The 24,311-nt window shown below is 41.6% G+C and overlaps 1 protein-coding gene across 1 annotated transcript in view; it reads left to right on the top strand.

The window, feature by feature from the left end:
* The window catches only part of lcor (ligand dependent nuclear receptor corepressor), a 141,336-nt gene extending 120,386 nt beyond the window's left edge, over positions 1–20,950 (top strand). Inside the window, exons 6-7 of the mRNA XM_034187638.1 lie at positions 4,537–4,633; positions 14,741–20,950. Coding sequence (XP_034043529.1) covers positions 4,537–4,633; positions 14,741–15,884 — 1,241 coding nt within the window. The 3' untranslated portion in view covers positions 15,885–20,950. The remainder of the gene's footprint in view (positions 1–4,536; positions 4,634–14,740) is intronic.
* Positions 20,951–24,311: the final 3,361 nt, after the last annotated feature.

Below are 24,311 nucleotides of genomic sequence, written 5' to 3'. Positions count from 1 at the left end.
TGTCGCTTTAAGGACTTTTCACGGTGCGAGACGTCGCTCAGCGCTCTCAGGCGGCGTCATCAGCCTGTTTCAAGCTGAAAACCTCCACATTTCAGGCTCTATTGATCCAGGACGTCGTGAGAGAACAGAGAAGTTTCAGAAGAATTCGGTTTCAGCATTTTATCCGGATATTCCACTGTTAAAGGATATTTTTTTAATGAAAGACGTGCGGACGGGTCCGCGCGTCGGGACGCAGCCGACGCGGCGCGGCAGCACAGGAAAAACACCTCCGTGTTGATAACCATTTGTTAAAATCCAGTTGGCCTTTGATGGCTTTCAGTGGAGTGAGTATATGAGAAATTGTTTATCAGCTGGAGATGTTCCAACTTGTCCTCAAGGCTTCCAACAGAGGTGTTTTTCCTGTGGCGGAGCGTCGTGGTGGCTGCGAGCCGACGCTGCAATCCGCCCACACGTCTTTCATTAAAAAAATCTCCTTTAACAGTGGAATATCCGGATAAAATGCTGAAACCGACTTCTTCTGAAACTTCTCTGTTCTCTCACGACGTCCTGGATCAACAGAGCCTGAAATGTGGAGGTTTTAAGCTTGAAACAGGCTGATGACGCTGCCTGAGAGCGCTGCACGACGTCTCGCACCGTGAAAAGTCCTTAAAGCGACAGAATCACCTCAAAATCTCTCATCAGCTGTTAAAATTTTCACTGAAGACCAGCTTAATTTTTCGAACCATGTCCACTTTGATGTGTCTCACAGGTTTAGAAAAAATTTTGATCAAACAAAGCGCCAGTCTCTCAGCAACTTCTCAGACAAAGGAATTCCGACGAGGGGCTGGACGACTCCTCCCACAAGGAGTGCTCACAGGCGAATGACGTCACCGACAGGCGTGGAAAAACTCACGCATGCGCACGAGGGTTCAAGCATGTCTGACGTAAAAACATATGAATGAAACCCATATAGTTTTTGAAAAAAATAAAAAGGACCTATACTTTACGGACAGACCTCGTAGTTCTAGTTCATTAAACTTGTAGATCTGAGACATCATATGGTTAAATGATGAATGGAACATGTTGTAAATTCACATTATTTGCTGGTGATGCAAAAATACAGTCATTTTGTGCAGACACACATCACATCCAGGGGGAGCCGTAGACTCTCATCCACACCACACTCTCCAATCCGGGGATGAGCTCTCTGGCACCAGCGGGGCCTCGGGGCCTTTATTGGACGGACTTCTACGATGTGCAGACACCAGCGCTTCATTGTGCTCATAACAAAAAAACATTAATTCCTTTAGATACACTGTGGCGCTGAAATCTGTCTGAGGGCTAAATTGCTACTTAATCAGACTAAAACAGTGGGACATCTGTAATTTTCATACTGGAAAACAGAAACAAGAGCTCAAAGATTTAACATCAAACACCGTGTGACTGTTCACCCGGTTTAATACCAGCTTATTGGGATCTGCTTGCAATAGGCCTCCTTAATTTTTACAAAAACGATTTAAGGATTTACATGCTCCCCACACTCACCTGTTACTCTTTCTCACCCAGTCCTGTTGTTTATGTCATCCTGCTCCTGATTATTCTCATAGAAACACACCAGCATGATAAATGGAGTTTCTAGAAGAGCTTGTTCACTTCCAGAGACAAGCACACCAGCATGGAACACTGGGTCTTTATGATTTTTCTGTCATTTTGCACAGATTAGTCCATCATCAGTGTCACTCACAGCAAATGTACCACACATCTGTATCACAGGTTTCAGTATGCAGACGACTGTGTGCTATTCTTGGACTCTGCAGACGGCCTTCAGTCCATTAGTCCTTTGCATGCTTGCACTTCATTTGGTCAGCACTGGGACCACCTGTGGTCCTCCTGTGACATTAAAGCCGGTACCTAAATAGCCAAGAATCGAGCCATTGTTCTCACTGTCCCACTGTGTCAATCTGAGACCTGAGCCACTGCCTACCACCAGGCGCTAAGCAGCGCACAGCACCTGCAAGTATCACTGCTAGTTTTCAACCTAAGGCAGGTGTAATTTTTATGGGATTTGTCACAGTGTCACTTGTGCTTGCGAGAGCGTATGTGTCTGAAATGTGGTGTGGTTGGTGGCAGAGCTGGTGCGTTGATAATGACCATCATCAGAAAGCATTTGCACATTAGAGCACCAAAAACCAGGTCTAACGTTTGCGTAGTTCTTTATGCGAAAAAAAAGCAAAACTCAGACGCACGTTACATAAGAAGGTTCACAGTGCGTGTACACTGTGCCTGCCTACACATATCAATGCCAGTTGCTTGCAAATGTCTGTTAGTAAGACAGCATTTATGACCACTCTATGGAAAAAAATGAACAGGAGGTGACGGAATAAAGTGTAAAGTGAAGCGATGTTGTTTGTAACAGAATGAACTCATTATCTCATGCCCTCTTTCAGACACAGTTGATATGTGTGTAACGTGCACAACAAAACTGAATTGTAAACAACAGCTAAACAAAGTGAGTGCAAGCACTTTTGGAAAGATACAAACCTTGCTGCAGGCTTCACCTCTGGAAGCTTTGGTGGCCTTTGCGCTCCGCACTCAGCTTTCTCCCCTACTTAAAAAAGCAATGTGCATCCAGACATGCCACAGATGGATTTGCTTATTTTTGTGTCTGCTTTCAAGCTAGAATCCATGGACACTATAACAACAACAACAACACATATTCTGTCTTCACAAAATTTAACAGTAACATCTCCTCACCCCATCACATACAGGGATTGTGTGAGCAATACTGTGTACAGGAGCAAGTTAAGGTACCAGACGTTAATATTCTTCTTCATGCATCACAGTTACACCGGGCTCAGTCGGTCACCTGTGTGACTGACAGTCTCATTCCCAAATAACTTTTTTATTGTTAATACACTTGTACAAAGCAGAAACTGCTAATAAAACCGAGATGCATATATTATTTTATTACTCCAACATATGGAGCATATTCCTTTAACATCAGCCCTTCAAAAACATGTGGGCCACAATGATCCACTTCTAACTGTATGATACTGACCAGAAGCTCAACAAATAGTTCAGTTTAATAATGTTAAAAAATAAAAGTGCCACTCTTACAGCATAGCTTCCCCCGCTGTGGCTAATCATCTGATTAGGAGTAGGAACACCTTGCTGCATAAATCTGCATATTAATGGATGTTTTTTTCCCTGGAACATCTGGAGCGAAGATATGGAGATCTTATGATGACCTCCATCAGTGTGTTATGGCAATACATACATGTGAACATAACACTATGCAAACTGACACATTCATTAGCTGAAAAGAGTAGCTCATTAACAAAACTAGCTATGAGTAATGTCTCACCATTATTGTTGGACATTTTGTCAACATGTCCAACAATAACATTGTTTTTATTCACTTCCTTATTGACATAACTTTTTATGTACAAATGTAAACACCACTTTACGTGTGTGTTGGTGCCACCCAACACAATACCCCACTACAGACCACTCTGGTTCCTGGAAGGCAACCACCCAAGCAGACCACCAGTGCAAAATATTTGATTCTTGATTCTCTTGCATAGGTATTGGCATCAAAACATCTTCTTAGTTTTCATCCAAGACAATCACAAACTCAGAGACTCCAATTTCTTTTTCAGCTCCTAAAGTGCTGTAATCATTGTCCATCAAGTCCACAAATATTCCGTCTGTGTACCCAAAATCGAGGTTAGTAAAGCTTTTCTTACCCTCAAAGACCCTTGGGTTCCTGGACTCCACAGACCCTCCCAACGTTCGGTTCGTGCTGGTACTGAAGCACTGAACAGAGAACACATCCGTGACGTTCACTGAGAAGAAGTCTATAGGTGAGCTGGGATATCTAGGACCTGACTGAGGATCTTGCACATCCTCAGGATGTTCCTTCAGAGCAGCTTGGTCAACCAAAGCAAATACTTTGGCTGCAAAGAAGCACAGCTGAAACCTGCACTGGTGTTCAGTGAGTCGTCGCAGACCAAGAATTTGGTCAGTGGTATTTACCGCTAAAACATTACTATAAATCATTTACTTAAGTCTCTGCATTCAAAGAGTATTTCTTCAACGTACGACAGTAGAGTTACTGGTACATTTTCTAACGGCACATTGATCTTCTAATTGCTGTTACCAAAGACTGATTCATAAAATGATTAAAGTCATGTCTGTGTGGTATAAATTTTCTGTTAGTGGCTCTACAAGCGGAGTTTTTAAAAGAAATTAAGAACAGTGGCCCTCTTGGGATAATTTTAAGTCAATGAAGAGATATTTTTGATGTGACTGCCCGGGCCTGTCTTCAGGTCTGATGTCCCACTTTGTATTAATGAAATGTGTGTCCTTTTGACAAACTGTTCTTCTTGGAGTTCACAGTTGGGTCGGGTCACAGGGAACTGGGATCCACCATAAACTCAAACTGCTCAACGTGTTCAGATGTCCGACTGTGTTTCCGCCTCCACGTCACGGCGTTGACGGGCTGCAAGAGGAATCAAAGCCATTTGTGTTGAATGTGTTTCTTGTGTTTCTTCTCAGATGGTGTCCTGGATCTCTCCACCAAGAAGAACCACAGCGCAGGCAGCGGCCTCCTCAAAACCTTCCCCAGCTTTTCTGCTGCTCTCAGGGTCAAAGGGTAAGGCAACATGATTAGTTAATCTGGGCTCTGTTCCTCCTGACAGAGGAGGAACAGGCGCCGTGTGAAACAGAAGTGAGTCATTCAGAGCACAGCTGGCAGTGGAACAGTGAGCGCTGTGTGGAGACTCGGCCCGAGGGGATGATATCAAACTCAGATTTGGATGCGGATCTCTTTACAGATACCAAAAAACAAAACAAAACACAGTCAGGCTTCTCATTACGAAGAAAACAAGCTCCAGATTTTATCAGTTACAGTAAAATCATTTTCTTGGGCTTTTTGTCTGATGAATGTGGTTCCGTTTGTCAGTGTTACACTCTTCTCAGCAGAAAAACCACAACACGGCTGCAAACAGCACAAGAAGCCATCTGCAGATGAAATCTCCACCACTCAAGCCTCGTTGGATTCAAACTGATGAAACACTGTCTGACCTACAGTACAACCTCCGTTTTTTTGAACATAATCAATGACAGTGCTCCTTTCTGCACATTTCTGCACATTTCCTTTCATTAATGGGTTACTTAACATCTCAAAGCTGTGAGGCCACCACAGCCGTGCACTGTAATCATCCTGTTCATCCGTTCACCAGCTTTTCCAGAAAAATTGTGTAATTGCTGGATTATAAATTCCAGAAGCAAAAAAGTGTGGTAGCCTGTGGCTGTTTCTATAGGTTTTGGAGTAGGCGGAGAGAAAAACAAAAGAGCACAATGTAAGGACTTTGGGGGCTGTGTGATGCCTTAGGCATCCTACAAAAGGTCAGGGGTCAGGTCAGGGAGGAATTTCCAAGAGAAATCTTTGAAAATTACACTAAAAATGGTGCATTCTGAGAGAATATCGCGGTTATCATTTGGATGTTTTTACTGGTGTAAATGTGTTTTGTGCAGAGAAATTGGTGTTTTCTTTATATTGTTGGATGTTATTAATAATATTACATTTTAAGAAAACATAAATAAAAGCTAAGATAAGATAATTAAATATGGTGACCCGACAAACATTTGTGATGACCCTGTTTGGAGTTGTGAACCACAGTTTGAGAGCCACTGCTTTTCTTCGGCACTCTGAATTGCTGTGAAACTTTCCCTCTCTGTGAGTGTGGATACACTGTACGAGTACATGTTAATCTCTAAATGATAAATGATACAGATTAAGACGCAAGATTAATTATAGGTTGCTGGATAAACCCCAAATCAGAAAAAGGCAGGGCGATGTAGAAAATGCAAAAACAAGCAAAAAAAAAAAAAAAAAACAACACGGAAATTCTCCATTTACTTGGCGTGACAGCCTGTTAAAAAACAGCTTTTGTAATCTAACTTAACCAGTAACAATCATCATAATTCTGGACTCCTTTGTGACCCGGGGACAGCAGTCTGTTGTGGATATTAATCTCACAACAGATGATTTTTGCTCCTTTTTTCTGAATAAAATTGCTTATAAGGTTGCTACAGTATGTTGAGGACAAATTTGTGCACTTACGATGACTTTTCTGCATCAATTTCAGGTGGCCATTGACTGATTTTTGTCCATTTCTCTTGCTGATCTATCGTTGATGATTATAGGCTTTCTGGCCAAATCATCAGATGTGCCATGCCTGACCATCTCATATTTGCTTCAAATTTTTTGGAAATATTGCTATTGGGCCCAGTAACATGTGCAAAATTTTAGGCTTCTGTCTTTATGAGTTTTTGAGATATGTGGGTGTGGCCCTAGTTTGTCATCCAAATCAAGGACTAAAAAATTTGTGCTGTTCAATCAGAGACAACATTTGAACAACTCATTGTTGAATAATGAAATTTTAATTTTATTTTAATGTCATTGTTCTATGGTCAGTGGTGGGCAGAGCTAATCAAAAAGTTAGCTTTGATAACCGCTAATCAGCTAACTGAAAAGTTATCTTTTTTAAAGCTAAACCGATAAACCACCAAAACATTTATCGGAATTTACAGCTAACCGCTAACTTTCAGTATTGTCGCTGGTACACTCTCAACTACTAGCAAGCTGATCTTGAGTTTAAACACAGCCAACGCTTCTGATAGAATCAAAGTCGATCACAAACCCAAACACAGCCAATGAGTCAGTACTTCTGTCTTTGTGTACCCTGCCCACTGCTGTAGGTAAGCATCATTTACCTTGACAGTATACAGTGGTCCAGCCGTGAGGCCAGACGTCTTGAAAAGGAAAGCAGGTTTGATTTATCATTTTGATTTATAAATCCGGATAGTTTAACTGCATTAATGTCAACTCTGCCATTTGTACAAAGTGAAAATATAACACATATCTGTTAATTTTAAAATAATGCACTAATTCTGAAGTTTTGAACATTAACACAGAGATGCCCAAAGGGATTGTGGGTAAACTGAGCCTTCGGTCACACTGATTGATTGACTCATTCATTCTATGTAAAAACCAACACAAGTTAATGTAGCATGTGTGTTGGTGTTTACAAATAAATATGTTTTTGTAAAATATGTATTTTTTTCATTTGTAAAAAAAAAAAGGCATTTTCAAAACCGAAAAGTCTGTTAAGTTGTGATTCGACAACCGTGTGATATAACAGGGTGCCAGTAGATGGCAGTGCTCTATGCATTTTGACTCATCTACTGGATGGCAGTGGGAATGACGCCCGGTTATATCACATGGTTGTTGACCTGAATCACAACTTAGCAAACAGACTTTTCGGTTATGCAAATGCAAACTTTAAAAGTCTTTTAGCACAAGACTTGGCACAAGTTTTACACTGGATGCCCTTCCTGACGCAATGCCACATTACATGGAAAAATGTGACAGGGGCAGGGTTTCAACCTTCCGTGCTGAAACCACTTGGAGCATCTTTAACCCTCTTTTACTTTATCAGATATTTCAAATTTTCAGATATATTTATCAAATCATAGTTTTTAATTCAGGAACTACAAACAAAGAAATAAATTTTAGGATTTATGAGGTATTAAAAATGGTCTTTACTGATTAAAAAACAAAATTGCTCCTAAAACGTGGGCTTTTTAGAACCTCCACATCTCTAAAACTAATAAAGATAGAAGCCTAAACATTTGCACAAATATGATGCAAATGTGAGATGGTTGGGCGTGAACTTTTTTTTTAATCTCTTGATTTGGTATGGAATGGAGCTTCCGTGGTTGTAGTGGGAGAAACTATGCATAATGCAACTTTTGTCTGTTGCATGAGCAGTTATACAGCTCCATGATGAAGGGGTGTAGAGGGAGATTCTCTTAAATGGAACATGCAAAATTTCAGCTGCAGTTTGCAGAGAGGCACACGGGAAACCTGAGCCAAGGTTTCACCTGTTTTCCTGTTTTGCAGTCCTTCTCTAACTCCAACATGAAGCTGTGAAAGGAGATGCAACAATCAAATATTGCACCGTTCCATTTCCTCTACTCACAGCCACAGACACCTATAACTTCTTCAGAGTTGTCTGGGTGTTCTGGTGGCTCCCCTCACTAGTGTCCCTTTTCCACATCATTCAGATTCTTCCTGATTTGTGGTTGTATCGTCAGCACTGCGATAATGTGGCTAATATCATTGTTGGCCATTGTTACTCTAAAAGGATAAAGATGCAATATAGAACTTTGCAAACTATCCAATAAACTGCGCAGAAGTCCAAAGTTGTTAGAGATCCTGAAGGCAGCACAGCACCAACAAAATTCAGCTGCATCATATCAGAGCAGCTTTCACCAGGCTTTGAAAACCAAATATGATAAATGACTCACAGCAGACAAACGCACCCATAAAATAGTTGAACATTTTCATAAAAGATGCATAAGTGAAGATGAACAGACTGAATCTATTGCAGCAGCACCACAGGGAGTGAGTTAAACCACAAAACACACAATCCACAACATTTAAAAGCATCCTATTAACCTCGGCAGCGTGCAGTGGAATATGTTTCTGCAAAACTGGATATCTGCTCATGTAGTAAAGAGACAGAACCAAAAAGACAGCAACCAAACCACTTGTCCACATGTTTTGATCTCTGAGGACATCTGAAGTTGATCCAGTTTATTTACTCCTTGTGTTTTAGATTAATTTCTAGTAAATGCAGAATTCTCAGTAAGTTATAGTCCTAAAATTGCTTTAACTCTGTGCAGATTTATGCACGTGTCATTACTATCAGTTAGGATACATTTGGGTAGCTTAGCCCCATGGCATCATAGGTTTGAATCCAGTTGGGGACCCCCTCCATGTTTTCTCCATTTTTACAAGGTGACCCCCCCCCAAAAACCCAGCACCCATAAAATTTGCAATAAATCCTACAAACTTCAGTCTGTGTACAATCATTCCCCAGAGCTACAGTTATCTTGGTCACTCTGCATAAAAGTCATGTTCTTTCAAATTTATGCTCCAGAATGGGATGATTTGTTGGCTAAATAGGCGTCCAGGCAAAAAGTCTTCCTTGATTGACCATGTCTTGGTCAACCAACTTGTTCCATGTCAACATGTTCCAATCGTCTTCCCCAACCTAACATGTCTTGGTCAACCAACATGTTCCATGTCAACATGTTCCAATCGTCTCCCCCAACCCAACATGTCTTGATCCCTCAACATGTTCAATGTCAACATGTTCCAATCATCTTCCCCAACCCAACATGTCTTGGTCAACCAGCATGTTCCATGTCAACATGTTCCAATCGTCTTCCCCAACCCAACATGTCTTGGTCAACCAACATGTTCAATGTCAACATGTTCCAAGTGTCTTCCCCAACCCAACAAGTCTTGGTCAACCAAGGAAAAGACATTTTGCCTGGAGGCCTATTTCACCAACAAATCATACCATTTGGAGCATAATTTTGAAAGAATATGACTTTTATGCAAAGTGACCAAGTTAACTGAATCTTTGAGGAATGATCATACACAGACTGAAGTTTCAAGAAATTTGCTGGACCTTTGTAGGATTTATTACGATTTTTATGGGTTCTGTTTTTTGAGTCACCCTGTACACGGGTACTCTGGTTTCCTGACCCTGTTCAAAGACATGCAATTTGTTCCAACTATTGACTGCAGGTGAGAATGTCACAGTGTCTGTTGGTCTGTCAATATATGATGGCGGCTCAGGTCTAACCCTGGTACCCTACCTCACACCCAGGGTGCTGCTGCCATTGCTCCCTTCCAGCTTGGTGTCCACTGTCTCCTACTGGCAAGGAATAGGATAAGCACTCAAGTCAACAAATAAGCTTTTAAATTTCTAGATTCTTAGCTCAGTCCAGGACCCATCAGACGTGGACCTGCGTTCTCCTGCAAAGATATTAGCACCATTAATGTCTTTGGTCTGCGGGAGTCGCTCTCTTTGGAGGACCCATCTGAAGATCATTTAAATGTCTATTCTTTGATGGTTCATATAAAAACATCACTGATAGACACAAACAACCTGTTGGTACTTTTAAGTGTTGACGTAAACAGGATTCATTTCATGCAAATAGTGAAAAGACGGCGTGCAGAGACTCGACTTGCTCGGTTTCTTCACCTTCATTAGGTGCAGGCTTCGATCTGACGCGCATGTCCTTGAGCGAGACCTGCCAGTGCCTCCCACCTTTCATCTCTTCTTGCAATCACTCAGCTGATCAATACCTGAGCTCATATCAGCCGCATGGTCGTGGGTTTTTATGCCTTACAGAGAATACGTACAGGTATTTATGATTCAGAACCTGCACTCATCCACCCTTAGAGTGACAGGTGAACACATGAGGAAACTCTCCTGCTTTTCTTGTCTACCTCTGGGTGTTTTTATGACCCATCACCGTGAACACCACGTGGGGGCATGACGTAATCATGCTCCCGTCTGTCTGTCTGTCTGTGCGTGCACACATACATGTCAGCATGATAACCAAATAATGAATGCTACATGGTAGACATTTACAACATAGCTAGTATCCCCTGGGGAGTAGAGTAGTTGATTACATTTGGGGGGGTTCTGTGTATAAATCTGCATATTAATTAGGATGTAATGAATTATTAAGAATACAAGGCAGACACAGAGAGGTGGGTGGAGCCAGATAGAAAATAATCAGGTTTAAATCCAAATAGTAGCATTCAGATTCAGAGAAAATGTATCTGGTTTGAGCCATATTCGAGCTGACTTGCCGACCCAGCCTGAATGGGGTCTTAATGTCAGCAGTGCGTCACCTCTGTATTGTATTTGTTTGCTCCTTTTATTTTCACTAATAAAAGCTGAATATTACTGTCTGGCGGAGCCTCTCTGATAACTGCACGCTTACTGTAACACAACATTCTGTTAGTGTCTTGGCTACAAAGGCTCTCGTTAACCCCGACTTGTTTCCAAAAAGCCCGGGACCCCCCTCCGGGCTGATCTGTTTTAATGCTCCTGCTGAGGACTCCCCACATCACACCATCAGATGCACTGTAACTCACCAGAATATGTCTTCAGAGGAGAGATACAGTATTCCCTGTGCCATCTGCTGTCTGCACGAGTTAGTTTCTTTTATTATTAACCCAAGGGACCATTTTTAAAGAGCTTTTTCACTGTTGCTATAGTTACTTAGCGGTGGGAATGCTTGCTGCAGCAGTTCAAGTGGAGTCAGTGTATCAAGCGTATGTTAGAGCAGCTTCTTCTTGGGCACAGAGATGAGTTTGAGAAAATTCAAACACTGTCGTGAAAGATACTTGCAGAATGGTGCTTATTGGAAAGAAGACAGGTCATTACTGCTTGATTCATCCATATCTGACCATCATTCAGCAATTATCCGAGTGCAGTGGGCAGGCAAATCCATGAACACTGTATGAGTGTAGGAAGGAACCTATGAAGCTGAAAAATCAATGGTCCACTGTCGTATTGGCTCACACAGCAGGGTCACTTATGATAATGCCGTTCTTCTGCTGCTCTCCTGTTATCTGCCTCGTTACATTATTAATTATTTTAGAGCCATCTCTGGTACACATCATGAAGTTCATCGCCTTCTCACACACTGTTTACTTTTTTGTGGCTTATCTGGAGCATTCTGATGCTGTCCAGAAACACTCAAACAAACAGAATTTAAAGTCAAATCCAGCTGGTAGATCACCATTGAAGGAAAGAAACTGCAAACATTCAGGAAAATATCTGAGCTGCAGTAGAAAACTGATGATTCTTATGCAACGAGTCTGTACTGGTTGTATTTGAGAGTGTCAAGCAGCACCAGAACCTTTGTTCTGTTCTTCTTTGTGGTGAGTTGACATGGAGGTGACACAGTGTTTTTTATTCAGGCTGAGCCCAACCAACCCTCATGGTTAAAGGCCTGGCCATCAACTCCTCACCTGTGAGCACCTAGTCCTGCTTCCAGGAGGCTCCACCTCCCTAATACTGGTGAGGTTACGCTGGCCCCTATGGTGTCACTCATGAAAGGTCTTTTTTTATTTAAATCACCCTGAGTCTGTCTCCTCACCTGGGACCAATTCACTGAGGGAAGCCCTACCTGAAGTTGATGCTCCAGACAGCACAGCTTTCTACTAGGAAAGGGTGAATTGTCTTGTTGCCACAAGTAGAGAAGTTCCTGTATCTCAGGGTCTTGCAAGATGGAGTGTTAGATCAATATACAAATTGGTGTTGCATCTGAGGTCCTGTGGAAGCCATACCAAAGAGCCATGAGGTGAGGCTCTCAATTTACCAGTCCATTTCAGCTCCTATCCTAACCTACAGTCATGCATGAGCTTTGGGTACTGACCAAAAGAACAAGACTGTGTAGACAAGCGGCAGAAATGAGGTTCCTCTGTAGGGTATGTGGGCTGACACTCAGGGACAGGGTAAGAAGCTCAAATACCCGGGAGGGAGTCTGAGTAGAGCCTCTGGCTCAAAAGGAGCCAACTGAGGTGGTTTGGACATCTAGTGAGGATGCCCTATGGTTATCTTCCTAGGGAGGTCCAATTGGGAGGAAGTCCTGGTGAAGACCCAGGTCAGTTATGGAAATGAAGGCTTGGCCAAAGAAGTGTGGGATGAGCTGCTCAGTATGCTGGCAGAAAAATTAATGAATGAATATGTTGATATTTAGTGTTATCATCACATAATGTGCACGTAATAAGACTGGCCATGGTTGTCTGCAGAATACATATTTATCTCATTGTGTCTTGTGAATGTAATAGTAAACCTACTTTAGTAGAAAATGTGCAACTTGACAACAACTTCAACAAACCAAGGCTCACCTCATGAAGTTCCCATAGTGGATAGTAGAGAAGCTTGAATCTTCGACTGGACTGGGTTGCTTGACGTGAGGATGTTTCGCTTCAAATCACAGAAGCTTCCTCAGCTAAAATTCTTGCCCTGGTAGTCTGACTTCTGTCTTGACTCTTGTAGAGAAGAATAAACCAGAGGCCAACAAAAGCTGGAGTTTTTAACCTAACCAGACCCCTCCTACCGAGTGAGTGGAGAAGACAGCCTTGACGACATTCACGGGCATCTCTCCCAGTCACTGGTTCAGATATGTCGATGACACATGGGTTAAAATCAAGCAACAGGAGGTCGAGGACTTTAAGGAACACATCAATTCGGTGGATTCCAATATCAAGTTCACACGTGAGGATGCCAGAAACAACCATTTAGCCTTCTTGGACTGTGATGTTACAATTGGAGAGAACAGGCAGCTCCAGACAGAGGTTTACAGAAAACCCACTCACACTGACCAATATCTGCTCTTTGGCTCAAACCACCCCCTTGAACACAAGCTCGGGGTGATCAGGACGCTTCAACACAGAGCCCTACAGGTGCCCACAACTGCAGAGGGAAGGGCTAAAGAACAACAACTTGTACGGAAAGCCCTCACAGTATGTGGGTACCCACGATGGTCCCTGGACAAAGTGCAGAAGTCCCAGAAAACAAAGAGACCAGATAGACAGGAGACGGAGACAAAAAGAAGAGTGTCTCTCCCTTATGTAGCAGGAGTAGGGGAAAAACTACAGAGAATCTTCAGACAGCACAAAATCCCAGTTTACTTTAAACCGGTTAACACCTTGAGACAGAAATTAGTTCACCCTAAGGACATGATCCCTAGTTACAAACAGAGCAATGTAGTGTATTCTATCAGATGTCAGGAAAACTGTAACAAACACTACATAGGTGAGACTAAGCAACCTTTAAACAAGAGGCTATACCAGCACCGCAGAGAGGGCGCCAGTGGACCTCAGTCTGCAGTTCATCTCCACCTGAAAGACACTAACCACACGTTTGAGGACAAGGAAGTTAAAATATTAGCCAGAGAGAAGAAATGGTTTGAGAGAGGTGTCAAGGAAGCATTCTTTGTAAAACAGTTGAAACCCAACCTTAACCGGGGGGCGGGTCTCAGACACGCTTTGTCCCCTGTTTACAATGAGGTACTCAGGTCAAAGCAGTTTTAGTCTTTTGTTCATGGTAATGGGTCATTCACGTCATCAGGAGAGTCGTCAAGGGAGCCATCAGGGGAGGCTTCCAGCCCATCATTAGGAGAGTGCTAACTAGAGCACAATAGGTGCTAATGAGAGCTATTGTTTAGTCACTAGCCTATAGCAGTCGGCCTCTCAGTAGGAGGGGTCTGGTTAGGTTAAAAACTCCAGCTTTTGTTGGCTTCTGGTTTATTCTTCTCTACAAGAGTCAAGACAGAAGTCAGACTACCAGAGCAAGAATTTTAGCTGAGGAAGCTTCTGTGATTTGAAGCGAAACATCCTCACGTCAAGCAACCCAGTCCAGTCGAAGATTCAAGCTTCTCTACTATGGAAACCACCTGGACAACTGAGAGCCTACACAGAAACTTCCCATAGTGGAATAACCAAGTATGACGTTCCACCCAACAGTGAGCAGTTCCACAGCACTGTTCATTGTGTGATCCACCAGCCAACCAAGGGCAGATCACAACATCAAAACATTGGTATCAGTAAGACATTTTGGAGGACCACACAAAGGTTCAGTTTGCAGTCCCAAAACATAGAGCAGTGCAGTATTACTGAAGTCTAACCATCCAATCCAAAGGTCCAAAGTGTCACTTCTGAACAATATAGTTTTTTTATTCATTAATTTGAAAAGACAGGATGTAGCAAATATCACCACAGTTATGACTCAAATATCGGAATTCATCTTAGTTATAAGGTCTTTGACACATTTCCTAAATGTATTCACAATTCATTATTTTCTCCATACAGACGTTCTCTAAAAGTGGAACACACCGTCCCAGAGGCGGATGAGGATGACAACCTGCTACAGAGAAGCTTGCAAGATGGACTGAAGGATAATTATGTTGGCTCCAACTCTTTCAAGCCCCCACTGGCCCGGTCACTGCGTATCAAAGAAGAGCTCCTCAGTCAGAAGCACCGTCTCTTGAGCCAGCCTGCTGCACTGTCATTAGCGAACCTAGAGTCAGCTGGTTTACTCAGTCATGGGCAGTCTCAGTCTTTGCTTGGTCAGAAGGGGTCTTCCTCTTTCTGGGAGAGCAAGGCCCACCTGGACAATTTAATGAAATTAAAGCAGGCTAGTGGAGTTTTGGGAGGGGCCCTCAGTGAGCTCAAAGACCTGCCCACATTCATGGACAACCACAACCACCATGGAGCCTCTTCATTCAAAAGTTCTGTCACCCATCACCAACATAATCAGGTCTCCAAGGCCCAACACCACCTAAATGAGGGCAAAAAAGACCATGGCCACTCACCTCCTGTTGACCTGAAGATCCCTCAGGTTCGAGGCATGGATCTCTCCTGGGACTCTCATGCCTCTGATCCGTATGGCTATGGCTCTATGGGGGTAGGAGGTGGCAGCCATGGAGAAAATATCCTGACACGAAAGCTGAGAGCCATCTTGCCCAAACAGAACCGTAGAGGAGGAAGCCTTGGAAACTTGCTGGATGGTGCGGCTGACTACTGGACCTCTGACTTGGACCACTCCACCTCTGGGCCAGCGTACTCCACCTCAGATGTTGAGGGGGACCTCAGTTCCAAACAGCCAAGGAAGAAGAGAGGCCGGTATCGCCAATACAACAGCGAGATCCTGGAGGAGGCGATAGCGGTGGTAATGAGTGGGAAGATGAGTGTGTCAAAGGCACAGAACATGTACGGGATCCCACACAGCACACTGGAGTACAAGGTTAAGGAGCGTATGGGAACCCTGAAGAACCCCCCAAAGAAGAAGCTGAAGCTGATGATGAAGCTAGAAGCAGGAGGCCAAGATTTTCAAGCTGAGTCTGAGAGCACGCCAACCACAACCCCGCGAGATGAGGGGCCGCCGCTCGTGGCTGTTGAGCTTAATGACAGTGTGAAAGAAGAGATTGATGACAGTTTCAAACCAATCAATTAAATGACTAAAATTTGTAAACCTCAGTCAAATGACTACATTTTACAATGGATGGGGCTTTATTTGTGCCATTTTACTTTGCAGTATCTGGGTGAGCACAAACACAGAGATAATATGAGGAGGATTCTTTAAAAAACTGACTGCAAAGAAACAACTGATTTTTAATGGGCGTCCCCTGGGCGACGCTGTGCAAGCATTTGTTTAGCTTTCATATCCATGGTCTTAGCAAATGCCATGTAGGACATGAGTTACATGACAATTCATGAAATTTCCTTATTAAGCATGCTGATAATCCCCAGCCCTAAACTCAGTCCCCTTCTTGTCTGAACTTGATACACTAAACTGATGCTGCTTATAAATGCAGTTTGGGCTTTGGAACATTCCAATCTGGGGGAAAAATAATCGAAGGGGAAGGTTTAAAAAGTAACTCCTTACAAAGCTGACAAATGAGTGTCCTTTAACCCATCCTGTCTCGAGGAGTACTATCTGAAAATTGGTAAGTGAACTGTTAATTTGACGCCAACTGTAAAGAATGAATCATGCCATTGATACTGTATTCCTCACCAGGGTTCTGAATCAAAACCCATTCTCTTATTGCCAGGTAGCCATGACACTTTAACTCCTTAGTTATTCTGCTTATCTCTGTGTGGACGAAAGCAACATTGACCCGTCCTTTTTGAATGAGAAAAGACACAAACGTCATTCAGGGATGCATGTTTGTGAGTTTTGTGGATACTACTGACTTCTGTGATTGACTTATTTCCTCTCTTCTTTGATTTGTTTTCTTTTGCACTACACTTAGGGTCTGGTGCTTACAGACCAGGTTACCTCGGCATTGTTGCCCTTGCATCATGCACTTATTAGGTCTGTCTCTGAAGCCCAGTCACAACTTCACTACAAGATAGAGGTGCAAGTCGTCTGCAAACAGTGATCCATAATGACGTCTAGAAAGCTCTTTAGCCCTCTTTTTTTTTTGTTTGTTTGCCCAAGGGACAAGTGGAGGTGTCGTCCAATTGTGGATCGATTGTTTTCAAGGCGAAATGCTACCTCATGGACATCCATCGGTGTTTCACTTCTGATCCCCAAATGCCGGAGCAGCGTTGAGGTTCCTTGTAAATGGTGTCCAAACCCAGTCCACGTCTTTACAAATACCTTCTGGATAAAGGCTGGTGTGCTAGCTTGAAGGCCTTCTGTGATCAGAAAGTGAACTGCTGCTATCCAGCTGATTATCTTGCTTCTGTGCTAAGCTTTAGCTAGATTGAGCTCAAGAATTTTAGCTGCATAACAAGAATACATTGCAAATGGGTCCCCCCCCCCCCTTTTTCCCCCCAATCAAATTAGACAGAAACATCTCAGCAGATTAGGAAAACAAAAACTCTTATTTTCCCAAATTTCAAGGACTGTTTCACAGACGATAATGTGCATTTACGTAGGCTCATTTTGGGGTAGTGAGGAGTTCGATATGCAGTGGGGAGGGGTAGTTGATAGAGATGAGGGAAAGAAAGGCAGATTTAATATATTATAAATTATTATAACTGATGTAAAAGCCAATCCATAATTCTGGATGATTTCTAATTTTTAACTCAGGGTAACTGAGACATGATACGGCTTTTAATTGTGGTTGTTACTTGTTGGACCTAGAGTTGAAAGACAAGAGGACGAGCTATTGCCTCTTGCGCTTTCTTCGTCTGCAGGGGTTATGTGAGCAAAGGCGGCAACGCGAAAGTCTGTCTGACCTGCTAATGCATCGAGAAAACTACACAATATGTTGACGTCAGTTTGGGGAAGAGAACTTATGATGGTAAAACTTCTACAATAGCACTTTTCACAAATAAGAGAAAGAAGCTGTTTGAGGTTATGGACATGTGTTGTAGCTCTTCTGTGGCGTGCCGGCGTTGGGATGTGGAGCAGGAAAAGATGATGAAGGAAAAAAGAGAAAAGCTTTAGTGTGTCAAGACTTTCTGAAAGCTGTAGCTTGGATCCAAACCTCTCTTTACTTTTCTCCTCTCGCTTACTTCTGCCACAAAGAAAAAAAAAAAGTTTGTGTCGTGTGGTCTTGTTTTCCTGCCCGTCACCGCTGAAGCTCCAGGGACAGAAAAGCTTTCATCACATTTTACCAGAAGGGGAAAGAATATCCTCGTTTAAAAAAAACAACGCTCTTTTGGAATTGTTCCATCAGGAGAAATTTGATGGAGACAACACAAAGCTGTTCGGTTGTAACTGAGTTGTTTTTTATTTTTTTGCTGAGTGGTAAATGTTGCTCTTCGCTCCAAACACTGCCTGGTGCTCACCCAGTCTGTGAGAACTCTTAAAATGAAACGATGAGTCACTCCTTTGAAAATATATTGTACATTTTATTTATTATTAGATCTTTTATTTTCTTTGATCATTCTTTTTAAAATGGCATGCACCAGTTTGTTTTTGGCTGATTTGGAGGAGTAAAGCCATTTTGAAACATTTGAATTTGCTAATCCTGAGGTGTAGATGCTCATTTTCATACTAAATTACAAATTTAATGACGTTATTAAATTATTTTGTACATTTTGCATACAATCTAACCTTTTGCGGTGATTTCTTCACCACTTGAAGCTTTTTAGAAGCCTTCATTTGATTGGTGAAAACTCTAGAAGGTACTTCTAGAACAAGGATCTGGCTGGGTTGGTTGGCGAGCATGAAATGCAACACTTTGACAATGCCGAGCATTTGAAGTGTCTAATCCGTTATTGTGTGTTTAATGTTGGAGCCAGTGAAGGAAAATGCACTGATCTGATAGTAAAAACAGGATCAAACCCCAGTATTGATAGGAACGCACTTCGTATAAACACGCCATAGCTGCTTCATGTACAGTGTTTGAAATAGCTACAAGCGGTCGCCGAGCTCTGACATCCCATTGATAGGAACAGATGTGCAGTGACACTCAGAATTTTTTAAATCCTACCTAAACACATGGATGTGTTTGCTAACCAGGTTAACTTACAAATATGTTTCAGTGTTTATTAACGTAACAAGGCTGTATAACAGCATACTGGGGACGACCGTACACAATGTTCAAATATAGCCTGTATTTTAGCTGTATTTATGGGGCAGAGGTTTTATTTCTAACATGGATTTAAATACAATATGATTGCCTACAGTTACAGGAACGGATCTGGTTTGTAATCCGGGAATCGCCTCAACAGATAGTTTACACTGATGTCATCGTCACCATCATTTAATTGCGACAAGAGCTAAAACACCGTAAAAAGTCTAACATAAAGGAACATTTTAAACAGTAAAGATACTATTTAGTAAAGTAAATGCTCATGCATCAACTGCATTCTAATTAATATTAGTAGGTTAAGCAAAATCAACAGTTTTGCTGGTAACGGAAAAACAGTTCTTCATACAACCCTAGAAAAGCTATAAAATCAAAATCAGTTGGCGCCTGTATGAATTTATCAGTTTTAGGTACTTTTTGTACGGCTTACCACCATGCTCCGTTCTATTAGACTTTTAACGTATTAGCTATTAGCAGAAGTTCCGAGGATACAAGTAAAAATTGTTGAGCTTACAAGATGTGCAGGGTTTTTTTTTTTTCTGGTTATGATAAAGTTGAAGCAATTCCAAATTTGTTAATCCTGTGGCTGAATATAGCGGGAGAGCAAGCTAGTTAGCTTGTAGCTGCAGCTGATAAACTGAAATTTGAAACTACTGCTCATACTATTTTTCAGTGTATTGATTAGAAATACTTGTGTAGTGACACTGAAGGGTCATTTATTTGATCGTAGTCATTAGGTATTATCAGATAATATCAGATATTTTAAATAAACAGTAAAATGTTCCAATGATGTACGTTTAGATGAACATTGCTTGCAATGTTTACTAACGTGCACCCACCCTGTGAGCTAAATATGTGCTAATCGTTTATACAAAAGTCTTTACAAGTGTTAGCAATCATAACCATACTTTGTATAAAATACTCCAAACAGATATTTCAGTGTTCCATTGGCCTGATAATATCTATGAACTAGGAGGATTGACGTACTGAAGACGTCATCTTTCCCGCCACTAAAACAGCATCTTAATTTACTGTGAGCCATTTTGCATACTTACAAGCGGTATCGAATCAAAATTCTAAAGCCAGAAACAGCAGCTGTGTAAGAGATCAGGAGTCGGTGATATCAAGTGGAAACTATCTGTTGTAGTTCCTGTCCTATAAAAGTAAAACACACACACACACAGAAAGCCCACGGTAATCTGCCCTTGACCCTATTTCATGTAATGCATGTAAACATGGTTTGTGTTTTAAAAACAAATAGAAAAAAGTTAAAATAGTATAATTGGGGCATAACGCAGAGTTTTGCATGGATAAAGTCCATTAGCACTTAGAATAAACTCCCCTGACTGGGAATATACCTCGAAGGCCAAGTAATTTATTTGAGAAATTTACACAATTTTTAAATCTTTTGCAAAATTTACAAAAGTGTGAGACTGAAAATGTGACTGCATTTCATTACAATTTGCAGGTAAAATTGCATTAGAACTGTAATTTTTTTTAAAGTCTCATTTTCAGCCTAATCTTATCTCCTGAGGTGCATGCCATTTAAATTATATTTATTCTAATTTAGCTGCATTCTTTTTGGGTTCCATTGATTTCTATTCATGTGGTTAACGGCTCCCCCTGTCCGAAAAAGTCCTCCTCCTTGTAGCCGAGTCTTGCTGTAGTTCTGAAACGAACCTCACGTGATAATAAATACTTAAGAGATCATATAATCTATTTATATACATATATTTAAATACTCGTAAAATGAATGTAGAGAACTGACAAGAATATCACAAAGTCACACATCCACAGCAGTGATTTGCAAAAAATAAAAAAAAAGAAGAAAAAAAGAGAAAAAAAGGTGATGGCACTGTCACAGATTTTTAACAGACTGTTGTTTGTGTTGTTTTGCTTTTTTTAATTTAAATTTGACGCTGCTTGCATTGGAAATGTAGTTGTTTTCTGATGCGGGTGTGCAACAGTAGCCTTCAGTACTGTAAATGCCTCAGGATCGAGCCAATAGATGGGCAGCAATATTTGTCAGTCGGAAAATGGCGCAGACATTAACTACCTGTACTAGATGTAATTTAAAGGCGTAAATATAAATTATATCACCTTGGTCAGCAGAGACCAAGTGCTATACTCAAGCTTAAGACTAATAATGACTCCTTTCCGGGCCTCGTACCTTTATGTATCCCTGACCTGGAGCCTGGCAAAGGGGATAGCCGATACTCTGGGAAATATACTATCCTCCGCTGTTTTCTTTTTCTTTTATTATCTTTTTGGGTTTTCTTGTCTTTGTTTCGCCTCCCTCTTGCAAAGGGAGGAGGGAGGCGCTTCAAGTGTCTGACTGACCAATATTTGCCACCCTACCTCTTTTCAGGTATATTTATTTTACAACACATTAAAAGAAAGAAATATAAAAGGAGCTATTCCTGTTTTTAGCGCAGGCCGGGGTTGGCGGGAGTGCTGCCAACATGTCTTACTCTCAAAATCCAAACATTTCGGGATTCAGTCATCTGGTTTCTTCCCCCCGGAGGCGACGAGTCGGATCAGACCCACCCTGGTCTGAGAATAAACCTTTTTGTTCCTGCTTTCCTTTTTGGCTTATTGTGTGTTTTTAGCTGTAACAGAACTCCGGACGGAAACTTGACAGGGGGATTTTTTTTTTTCCTTTCCGAATGTAATTTTTATTGTCACGCCCGAGAAATGGCAGAGCCAGAGGGGGAGATTGGGGGACAGGTGGACAAGTTAACCTTTTATCTGCTGTCTTGTAAAAGATATGTATCCAAAAATGTTTGACACTACATTTTAAAAAAACAAAACACCCCACCAAGGACAAAATGGACTTTTATCTGATGGAAATGATATAGAATATATGTATTTATTATTTGCTGTTTTGCATTTAAAGTAAGTCAATCAATTTATTTTACATTAGATTGCTTTTACTTTTATTTTTTATTTTATTTTATTTTTTTCTCTTGAGTGGACAAACTGTCAAAAAAAAAACCCTTTTTTTTTAAACTGTCCAACAGCAACTACTGCAACCTCAGTACATCGTGCCATTTTGTTTCACGATGGTACATGATGCTGCGAGCTTAAAGATGTGATGTATAGGATCAGTGTGCTGGTCTCTCCGGAGCGCTTTCTTCTTTGTGTGTCTCGCTGCATGTCTGGTTGTCGTTTATACCTCAGGTCTGACCACTTCAAAGCAGCTGATTGTACATTAAGAACATACAAACACTTAGAGGGCCGAAAATCAGGATTTTTGGAATGGCTCCTTTCCACGTTTTTAGACGTAACTGATTGAAGCCATTTTTAAGTAATTCTTGTTCGTATTGTTGTTACGCTGATTGCATCTTTGTTTTCTTAAAGAAAGGAAGACGAGTTCTTTCAAAGCCAGCTTTGAATACAATGCTGTATTCCCTCGAGCACATACAGCCGTGGAAGAGCAGAACACACACACACACACACACTTGCACTCGTCAGGTAGCCACACTTTGTGTGGGTGGTTTATATGTATAATTATGAAGGTGGAAATCTGCGGTGTCTCTTTTAGAAGCAGGTGGGTGTGTTTTGTCCACAGCCTGCAGAACATCAGCCCTGCTGGCTGATTTTGATCTGGCACACTGGGACACTGCAGTCGCTGTGAAAGCCATTTTATTTATTTTTCTGCTTTCGATAAAGGCTCTGCTTTCTTTCTTTTTGTCAATCTTTTGCTTAAAAGGAAGAATTCCTCTTGTCGATTGCTCCGTGACGTGCCATTCTACTTTCCTACAGTTAATTGAATGTAATTTTCTGGAGTTCCCGATTTTCACAACCCGCTTTGTGAACATTTGTGGTATCACACAATAATGAAAAATGTGCAATTATAGGAAAGAACTACAGTTCAAATTGGACATAACTGGAGTTATTAAACTGTGACCCATCCAAATATTCTTATTGGTGTCTCGAGATGTGAGCTATTCCAGGTGTCGGATTCTGGTTATATGTCATCTTATCGCTTCGTGTCCAGTCTGCTTGTCAGTTGTATCTGCGCTCACGTATGAAAGCAACACTTTTGTTTTCACTCCCATTTTCAGGAGCTGAAGTTTAAAAAAAAAAAAAAAATCCCTCTTCATTGCCCTCAAATTTTGTTCACAGATTTATTCAAATCCATGTTAGTGAACACTTCACCTTAGCCAAGATAATCAGAATCAACATGCTGATTAAACACCATGATTATTGCACAGGTGTGTCTTGGGCTGGTCAAAGCAAATGTTCACACTAAAATGTGCAGGTTATCTTGAAAAAAAAAAGCTCTTTGTGAGGTGAGGAAGCCAGAAGTGGTGGTCCTGGGTTGCCATGGTAACATGTGGGACACAGTTGGCGGCTTATTGTCGTGAACTAAACATCCAGTTCGTGGCACATTCCTGCAGTCAACATGCTAACTGGGTCATTCCGTATGAACTCAACCTTAAAAATAATTAAATAAATGGTCACAGATTTACACATATTTTGTAGGTTACAGGCCCAATATTCATTCTTTTTCTATAGCTGTTTATGTCAATCAAGAGTCACAGGGGACTGGAGCCTATCCCAGCAGACACAGGGCGTGAGGCAGGGTTCACCCTGGACCAGACACCGTCTATCACAGGGTCACATACAGCAAAACACATGCATCTTTGGAAGTGGGAGGAAGCTGGAGCACCCAGAGGGAACACACACAAACACGGCGAGAACATGCAAACCCCACTCAGAAAGACCCCAGGTGGGGTGCGATCCGACAACCTTCTTGCTGTGATGCAACAGTGCTAACCGCTAAGCCATAGTGAAGCCCTGGGCCCAATATTAATAAAACCCAAAATATTAAATTCATACTCCAAATGGTTTTCCCTCCAGCAGGGTCTGAAAAAGGTTTCTTGCCAACTTTGAAGGCGATATTTCTAAATGTATCACAGATAATCTCCTATATCCCCCCAAATGAACTGAATATTTTCCATTTTTTATACTGGACCCATAATCGACAAAATATGTGAAAATAAAGGCGAAGACCTGGGGAGTCACTTGTTGATTACCATCCGCCAAGGAGGTTATGTTTCGGTCGTGTCCATTTGTTTGTTTGTTGGTTGGATGGTTTTTAGCAGGATTACTCAAAACTCCTCAACGGATTTCAGTGAAATTTTTACCAGGGGTGTATCTTGGCCTGACTTAGAAGTCATTAAATTTTGGTATGATCTGGAACATGATCTGGGTCCAGTAATTTTTTTAAGGATTCTTTATCATTGCAGGATAGGGCCAATTTCAACATTTTTGCATCTAACTTCATGAAGACAGGTCACAAAGGTTGAACAAAAATTAAGTTACGACACAACAATAATTTAACGTTGTTTCTCCTCAGTGAATAAACTTGTTATTAGAAAATTTAA

This window comes from Thalassophryne amazonica, chromosome 15, assembly GCF_902500255.1.
Source record: "Thalassophryne amazonica chromosome 15, fThaAma1.1, whole genome shotgun sequence".
In the NCBI taxonomy this organism is placed as follows: Eukaryota; Metazoa; Chordata; class Actinopteri; order Batrachoidiformes; family Batrachoididae; genus Thalassophryne; species Thalassophryne amazonica.
Note: the sequence above shows the minus strand (reverse complement) of the source record. Positions and strands in the feature narration are given on the sequence as shown.